At 46.1% G+C, this 9,520-nt stretch overlaps 1 protein-coding gene across 1 annotated transcript; it reads right to left on the bottom strand.

Moving 5' to 3' along the window:
- Positions 1-2,114: 2,114 nt before the first annotated feature.
- On the bottom strand, positions 2,115-5,866 carry LOC147427059 (pentatricopeptide repeat-containing protein At5g27110-like). Its single transcript, XM_086499259.1, has one exon. It carries the CDS (start codon positions 5,642-5,644, stop codon positions 3,359-3,361), a length of 2,286 nt encoding a protein of 761 aa, XP_086355385.1. The 5' UTR covers positions 5,645-5,866; the 3' UTR covers positions 2,115-3,358.
- Positions 5,867-9,520: the final 3,654 nt, after the last annotated feature.

The raw sequence follows: 9,520 nt of genomic DNA, 5'->3' as shown, positions 1-9,520 counted from the left end.
CGCCTTGGCTCACAGTTGGCATCACTCCCACCCCTCTCCACATAAGCATCATCGACGCCTGGCACCGCCCTCCCCTTTTCTCCCTACTCAACCAAGAGAATCTCCATAGATTCTTGCTAACGAAGAAATGAAAAAGTCGTTTTGGGGACCTACTACCTACCTGGGCCTCATGTGAATAAGTTCAAAGGGATTGTAGAAGTCGTATAGTTGAAGCTTTAGGAGTTCATAAAGGTTTCCTTAGTTCTCTCAGTGGGGCCCTTTTTAATGATTTGATGCTTTCCACGATGGGTTATGTTAGTGAAATACTAAATTATGTTGCAAATATTTCTCTATTGTCTACTTTGAGACTAGATATGAAAACATGAATGAACATCTATGCCCCCTTTTATTTTAAAGTGATTTTTTTGGTATCTAATCCTTGATTCATAGTTACAATTTGTAGATTCTATGAGCTGTATTTCACAAACATTCCATGATAGTCTACAGAGAAGAGGGATAGATAGGATACTATAGTGGGAGGAGAGGTGACATTACATTTGATATGTTGGCCATAACTAGTTGCCCTTGTAGGTGAGATAATGCAGTGGAGACAGAGATGATGGGATACTGTTGTGGGTGACAATACATTTGATATGTTGGCCACTATTATACTCTTGCCAAATTGATGGCCATGAGCACTTTGTGATTCTTACATTCCATGGAAGGACCCATGTGTGGATTCAATCTCTCTCTTTTCCTCTTCTTGTTCACAGAACAGAGTAGCTATTGAGGGAGGGGGATGGAAATGGAGAGAGAGAGAGAGAGAGAGTCCTTCTCATTGAAAATAAGAGGAGAGGGCAAAAAATTGTCTTCTTTTACAAATCTGTTCTTATGTTTTCAGAGCGCTTATTGTTTCCTTGCCTTCGTATTTGTGTGCTCCATTTATGTTACATTATAAGGGGTATGAGCCTCCCGAAAACGGCCACGGGAGGGGACCCCCCACCTAGACACGCTAGCCTCACTCCACGCACTCATGCACCGGGGGGACTCCACGCAAGGTTCCCCAAGGCACACTATGACCCTCCGTGAGTGCGGCGGAGCCTGAGGCTACGTGGGGCTAGGGACCCGAAACGCAAGACCCGCGAAACGCAAACGGCCGTCGACCCATGGAACGCAACCACGCCCGAGCCGGGCCCTCCTGAGCCGGTGCCGTCCGAGCCAGGACCCCTTGAAGACAACACCTCGACCCGAGCCGGGCCCTCCTGAGCCGGTGCCGTCCGAGCCAGGACCCCTTGAAGACAAGCACCTCGACCCGAGCCGGGCCCTCCCTGAGCCGGTCCCGTCCGAGCCAGGCCCCTTTGAAGACAAAAGCACCTTGCCCCGAGCCGGGCCCTTGTTCTCCGCAAGCTTCCGCAAACTCGCCCACCACGCTTCTCCGCATTGACGGCCCAACTCCCGGGTCGTCACACTTGGTATCAGAGCTCCAGAGCCTCGTCCCCGTGACGCGCCCAACCTGCAGGCCGTCACACTCCAAACAAAAAGGAAAGATGCGAGCCAGACAGGGCTCTTTATATCAAAAATCAAAAGAGAAAAACGCAACGGACCAACCCAACTGAGTTCATCGCACCCCGGCCACTTTTGTGGCCCATGCTGAGCTGGAGACCCACTCAAGTCTACAAGAGACCACAGGGCACCGTACTAGCCCTCCAAATGACGTCCACACAGGGACAAACAGGGATCAGTTTGACGATTGAAGAATCAGCCAAAGCCTTCATGGTGTCATGACGACCAAAGCTACTTCGACCTACAGACTGCATCTAACCAAGAAACCTTGCCCGATTCAAGATTCGGCGATTGGAAACCAAAGCTGGTGTCAGCCTAAGTCTACAACGTGCGTCAAAATGACGGTAAGTTTCCTTGCAACTTCGCAAGGGCTGCATTGCGACGGACTCTCCTTCACATTCGGCTTTCAAGAAGCCTCCGCGCGGGCCAACGCAACAGGTGGCTCCGCGCACTCCGGGTTACCTTTTCGGGGAATGCTCAAGTACGGGGAATTCTACTTGAGTATTCAAAGCATCCAATTTTTTCAGCCTTCTGCCAAAAACCACAAAAATATACACTCTTCATTCCAAAAATGACAAAAACAAAGCATGTTTTTCTACTTGCATTATTCGGGTACAGTTTTTCTCACTTTGCACTTATATGCACCCCTTAGTCCCTTGGCCTCATGCATAACCAAGCTCTCTTTTCCCTTCGTTCGACGAGGACGTCGAACTTTCTTCAACCGGGGGTGTATATAAGGGGTATGAGCCTCCCGAAAACGGCCACGGGAGGGGACCCCCCACCTAGACACGCTAGCCTCACTCCACGCACTCGTGCACCGTGGGGACTCCACGCAAGGTTCCCCAAGGCACGCTATGACCCTCCGTGAGTGCGGCGGAGCCTGAGGCTACGTGGGGCTAGGGACCCGGAACGCAAGACCCGCGAAATGCAAACGGCCGTCGACCCATGGAACGCAACCACGCCCGAGCCGGTCCCGTCCGAGCCGGGCCCTCCTGAGCCGGTGCCGTCCGAGCCAGGACCCCTTGAAGACAACACCTCGACCCGAGCCGGGCCCTCCTGAGCCGGTGCCGTCCGAGCCAGGACCCCTTGAAGACAAGCACCTCGACCTGAGCCGGTCCCGTCCGAGCCAGGCCCCTTTGAAGACAAAAGCACCTTGCCCCGAGCCGGTCCCGTCCGAGCCGGGCCCTTGTTCTCCGCAAGCTTCCGCAAACTCGCCCACCACGCTTCTCCGCATTGACGGCCCAACTCCCGGGTCGTCACATACATATATTGCCTCTCTCTCTCTCTCTCTCTCTCTCTCTCTCTCTCTCTTCCATTTATGGTCCACGCTTGAGGGGCAGAAGATCCTAGCCACTCATCCAGTGTCCATTACTGGCGGGAGTTTCTGCAGAGAGCCGTCAGATTTCTGCCACATCAGCAGCGATAATTTCAAGGTAATCATTGCCAATGATTGCAAACCACATCAGTGCCTGTCAGGACTGCAGCAGACTGTGTACGCAGTGGATTCAGTTTCAGAGAGCACACAGCACAGCTTGGTCGCCTCTCTCCTGGACCTTGATGGCCAGGAAAGGTCCTTTAGTGACCTTTCCCTCTGTAATTATTGCTCCCACCACTGGCTCCTGATCGCCTCTACCTTGGACCTTGACGGACGGGAAAGGTCCTTTAGTGACCTTCCCTCCGTAATTATTGCTCGCACCACTGGCTCCCCGCCTCCGCGGGTCGTCAGGTGGTCGCAATAATTACAGGGAAAGGTCAAGACCTTTCCCTACTCCTTTACCTCCCTTCCTCCTTCAAAAACAAAACACACCCTCGAGTTCTACCATGCTTTGTTTTCCATTCTCATGGCTCCAATTTTCTCTGCATCCTCTTGCATGCCTGCAGCTGCATAAACATCAGACATGAGAACATAAGCTGCCCCATTACTTCTATCTACTTGCACTACTCTATCAAAGGCCCACCTCCCAATACAGACGTCACCCCATTTCCGACAGGCACCCAACAAGGCAGACAGAACTGAAAAGTGATTTGAAAAAGGCGACTCCTCTATTAAGCATGCTGCCTTGTCTAGGTGTCCTGCTCGCCCAAAAAGATCAACCATGCAAGTGTAATGATATACATCAGGCTTCACACCATATTTGGTGCTCATATCCACAAAACACCTATGGCCCTCCTCTACTAGACCTAAATGACAACATGAAGTAAGCACAGAGGAGAACGTTGATGCTTCTGCATTGAAGCCCTCCAATTGCATCTGCCTGAAGCAGCTGAGTACTTGTTCACTCTCGCCCCGTTGAGCATATCCTGCAATAAGTGCACTCCAACTGACAACATCTCTAGAAGGGAGCTCCTCAAGCACTTTGCGTGCTTTTTCAAGACTGCCGCACTTGGCGTACATGTCCACAAGCGCCCCGCCAAGCACTCTATCATTTCCTATTAAATTTTGCCTAACAATTTCATCATGGATATGTTTACCTCTATCAACAGCTCCTATAATTGCGCATGCTTTCAATGCACAAGTAAACGTTATTGCATCTGGGTAGAGTCCATTGTGCTGCATCCGCTCAAAGCAGTGCATTGCTTGCTCGCCTTTGCCCTCTTGGACATATCCTGCAATAAGTGCACTCCAAGAAGCAGCATGTTGAAAAGAGAGGCCCTCAAGTGTTTGTGCTGCTTTCACAAGAGCTCCGCACTTAGCATACATATCAACCAGGGCAGTGCCAAGTCCATTGTCTGTTTCCAGCAGTCCTTGCCTTTTAATCACATCATGGATCTGTTCACCTTTGGAAAGGGCTCTTATAGAGCCACAAGCTTTCAAAATGCAGCCAAAAGTTACAGAATTTGGAGAAATTCCTTCATGTTGCATCCGTTCAAAACACTTTAAAGCTTCTTTCCCCCAGCCATGTTGGGCATAACCAGAGATTAAAGCATTCCAAGATATAACATCCCGAGGGAACAGCTCTTCGAGCATTGTCTGTGCCTTTACAAGAGCACCACAACTTGCATACATATCCACCAGCGCAGTGCCAAGCACAATATTCTTTCCTAGCAGTCCCTGGCTTGCAATTTGCTCATGAATTCGTTCACCCTCGTTAATGGCCCTTAAGGCACCACAGGATTTCAAGATGCAAGAAAATGTAACAGCATCTGGAGAAAGGCCGTCGCCCTGCATTTGCCAAAAGCAAGCCAGAGCTTGCTCAGGTTGACCATGCTGGGTGTGTCCTCCAATCAAAGTATTCCAAGAAACAACGTCTCGGTATGGTAGTTCCTCAAGCACTTGCTGTGCTTTCCTAAGAACCCCACATTTTGCATACATGTCGATAAGGGCATTGCCAAGCACCACATCAGATCCTAGCAACCCTTGTCTAGCAATTTCATCATGTATTTGTTTTCCTTTATAAGCTGCTTTTATGCTGCCACATGCCTTCAAGACTGACATGAAAGTTACAGCATCTGGAGAAGGACCCTCTTGCTTCATCAGTTCGTAACAATCCAAAGCGTTTTGACTCTGCCCCTGCCGAGTATAACTGGTAATGAGTGTGGTCCAAGTAATGACATCGTTGCTATTGTGCGGAATGAGTAACTCTCTTGCTTTTGCAAGTGCACCACAACTTGCATACATGGTGATTAAGGCATCAGCACATTTCTCTATCAAGCCGCGCTTCATGATGTGATCATGAATTCTGGTGCCTCTCGACAGATCCTTGCTCTTAGTGCAAAGCCTGAGCAAGGCAACAAAAGCCAAAGTCTCATTATGGCGAGCAGGTGCTTTGCAGGGAGGTGACTTTTCTTCCGTTGGCAGCATATGTGTGTCTTGTGGATGTATCGAAGCAGCTAATCCTCTTTTCCTGAGTTCGTCACGAACCCAAGGGGGATTGAGGCGCCCATCAACCCACAACCAGTCCCCAGTGCCTTTGTGCTGGAAATGAGGGTAAGTTTGGTCTGGCCTGCTACTGCGGTTGTCACACCATTGCGACGGATCCCTGAAATATTCCTTCCATAACAAGCCAATGGGTCTGCGTCTATGATTGTTCTGCGACTCTCGCTCTTCGCGTGAGCTTGGTAGAGTCCCAACCGTCGCTGGCTGAGATACCGAACCCGCCATCGAGCTCCTCTCTCTTCTTCTTTCTCTTTAACGTCGTCTGTAGGACGAGTGGCACTGCCGGCCGAATATGTTCAAGTATTCGCTCTGAGATGGGCATGCTACCTGCTCTGTCGAGATCGCTTGCTGCATGTGCACGCCTGAGAAAAGTAGCTCAGTCGCTTTCTTACTTGCTTGCTGCAGTGCGCTCGCCTGAGAAAAGTCCCTCTCTTTCTCTCTCTCCCTCCCTCGCGCCTCCGTCCCCCCTTTAAACACACGTGCACCCCTTTCTGGAAAAGGGAAAATTACCAAAATACCCCTCTAATTTGAGGAAATTCCCAAAATACCCCTCAAATTTCAAAAATTCCCAAAATACCCCCGATATTTTGTCATAAATTCCCAAAGTGCCCTTCAAATTTTGTCATAAATTCCCAAAGTGCCCTTCAAATTTTCCAAAATTTGAAGGGCACTTTGAGAATTACCAAAATACCCCTCTAATTTGAGGAAATTCCCAAAATACCCCTCAAATTTCAAAAAACACCCCTGATTGTGAGAATAAATTTCTCAAAAAATAAAAATTTTTGTGGGTCTTCACAAGAAGAATGATTGTCTATCGTACAAGATGCTAAAACTACAATTTGCGTTGGTTACGTAGGCTTTGGAGATGGATTGCTTCATTATTTTTAGACATAATTGCCTTTTTTGCGATGGTAATTGGTGACAAATTACATGTTGAGCACTCAAAAACGGATCTCAATTGTCAAAAATGAATGAAGATTAGAAAATCTTGAACAATCCAACCAAAATAGATACAAGGGTATTTTGGGAATTTTTGAAATTTGAAGGGTATTTTGGGAATTTCCTCAAATTAGAGGGGTATTTTGATAATTTTCCCTTTGGAAAAATAAGTTTCGTGCAAGTAAGCGAAATTCGAGGCCACACTTTTTGTAGTCAAATCGAATCGTTGCATTGGCAACTGCCTCTCGTAGTGCCAACATAACCTTCATTCGACAAGAGCCAAAACCCTGGATGGGTGTGGCTGTCTAAATGCTTTTCAAGCTCAAGCTGGCTTGATTCACTGCAAAAGCACTTCTATGGAAAATATTGCAAGGAGGGCCCACAAGAACTTCTCAGATTTTGATGAGGAGCTCATGAAAAAGTTTAATAAAAAGTGGAAGCTCAATTGGGGAGCAAAATAGTGGATCTACATATTTAAATGCCTATGGGGCTTTGCAATCCCAATCAAACATAGCTTTTTGGCCTGGCTTATTTTGCACCAAGGGGTGTGGACAACTCAAAAAGCGTTTAGTAGAAGTTGTAAAGAATTACATCCTCAGAAATTCTCTACCTAGGAGATCCTTATAGATGACTGTATCAAATTAGATATCCCGTTATGGATTATGTGGAGAATTGCCTACTTATGGGCCTGCTGGACTCAAAGGAATGAAGCACTGTTTCAATTACAAAAGGAAGAGAATGCCAGGGCATTTGCCTATCAATTCAAGAAAATTTCTCTTTCATGTCTAACTAAAATGGAGGATGTATATCACTGGCCCCTATATTCTATTCAAAGGAGCCATAAATGGCAAAGACTCAGGTAGGGAAAGGCTCATTATGACAGAGACATGTCTCCAGTTGTAATTTTTCTTTGTAGTTTTGGGATGCCTCTCTCCCTACCTGTGAGGCAAGGTTGTACTTTTTTCTTTTTTTTATAATATATCCCAGGACTTTTCAACAAAAAAAAGGACGAGGCTCCGTACTCCTGTGAGGTACCTCTCATGCAAGCCTTCCCTACCCGGGCTACTTTCTTTCAGTGCAACTTGTCTACTCATTTGATGATTTTCTCTCGTGCCTTCCTTTGGGTGGAGGTGACATGGCCCTACACAAAGCCTTGCGTAATGGAGTTGTCAGAAGTGTTGGACATTCCCAACACTCCATTTGCTTCAACATATCAGCCCTGCTCCTCCACCTAACCCTAGAGAAGGATCCCTTCTCAATGGCATGCAAAAGGGCTTTGGGCAAACTCAGTAATGGGGCTAGTATGAGGCCTTTGATGGGGAATCACATCCTACATCCTCCTCTCAATGCTAATCAGGGTCAATATTAATTTATTTCCAATGTCTGGAAGTTGGAACAACTTGGACAATAAGCATGAAGAGGACTCTAGGAATGTAGAAGAAGGGAAACACCTGCCCTTTGAGGGTGCTCAAGTGCAACAATAGTACACTCCAAATAATAATGGGAGTGGTTCAATCTGTCCAGATGGGGAGAATTCAGAAAAGCCCAATGTTCTTGATATCTTAGATGAATGTCTTGGTAGTACTGACCAAGGGGATGGTTCTGTTTTAGTAGGGGCAACATAGCTAGAAAATTTGTTTGAGCATTTGCAGGAAAGGGTAATCATTGGTATATGTCATGGGATCAAACCCCCCTGTAGTGGTTCTTAAGCAATGGATAACCTAAGAATGGGAATCCAAGAACCTCTTTCCATGTCAAGTTCAATATCTGCCCAATAATTTTTATATGTTCTTTTTTTATTATTCAACTAATGCATTACAAAATTATTAGCAGAGGCAATGGCTCATAAGGAACACCCCCATGTCCATGTTCAAATGGCAGAGAGGCTTTTATTTCTAGTGTGGGTGAAATTTCCTAATTTCCACTTGGTCTAACATGTGGGGGATCATGTAGGAAAAGTGCTAGGGAGAAAGCCATTTAATACTATCAACCCCAAATCGGACCCTTGACTTCCAATTGAATTTGATATTGATCTTGTGCTTAAGGACTCCATCCCTCTGAAAGATCTTTTGGGACAGGTACTACACAACCAGAAGATTGTTTATAGAAATCTGCCCAATGCATGTTTTCATTGTTTAAAACAAGGACACTTCATTAAAGATTGTCTCGAGCTTCTTAAGAAACAATAGAAGGACCCAGAAAAGAATAAGGAAGCAAAAGAGAGCAATCTGGGCTTTCAACAAAGATGAGGGAATAGATACAAACCATCATCCATGAACAATAATAGTAGAAATGTCAAAAGATTTGGTGCATTGCTTGATGACGTCTTTGACCCTTTAGTTCTTGAGGGAGCTGATGTAGAGGATGATAAAGATTCCACTTTTCAACCACTGGAAGAAGATAAGGAGGACAAAGAGGATAACGACCCAAAAGTGCATAACAATACTGTGAATTCTAATACCCTTGTTCCACCTAAAAGCCCCTCAAATCAAACTAGAGGGATCTCATTTAAGTCTAAGGATTTAGAGGATGAGGGGAACTTTGTGTCTGAAACTCAAGCTACCACTCAAACTAAAGAAATTGTAGTTGGCCAAGAGAAAGAATTGAGGAGTGAGGAGAATTTTATCAAAGAGCTAGAGGAGCATGACAAGGAGGCTATCAATACAATGACCCACTCTCCTATCAACTCAGTGGACATCACCATGACTCAGGCTGAGGAGGAAACTCTTCGCTCAACTGTAAAGGGCTCATTGACTTTAGTAGGGTTGTCTACATCAAGAAGTGGATGTCTGATTATCAATTTCATTTTGACTTTGCATGCATGTAGGAAGTTAAAGTTGCAAGAGATGCCCTCATGTTGAATGAATTAGTAGACAACACAATGGTTCTGACATTCAATTCGGCAATTGGGTTGCTATTTCCTTGAAGGAACCTTTCAATTCTATTGTTATGTGCGTATATGCTTCTAACTGTGTTTCTAAAAGAGCCGCTACCTAGATAGAGCTTAGCAGATTGTCTTCTCCTTTGTTAATTGTAGGTAATTTCCATACGGTTACTTCCATAATTGTCAAATGGAATTCCTTAGGGCAAGTAATTCAAGGGAGAGAAAACAAGTGCTAGGAAGAAATGTTTGATAAGCACACATTGCTTGGTATGTGAGAT

The sequence above is a fragment of the Adiantum capillus-veneris genome, chromosome 24 (assembly GCF_014529385.1).
Source record: "Adiantum capillus-veneris isolate H3 chromosome 24, ASM1452938v2, whole genome shotgun sequence".
Classification (NCBI taxonomy): domain Eukaryota; kingdom Viridiplantae; phylum Streptophyta; class Polypodiopsida; order Polypodiales; family Pteridaceae; genus Adiantum; species Adiantum capillus-veneris.
This window is presented reverse-complemented; position numbering and strand designations above follow the sequence as displayed.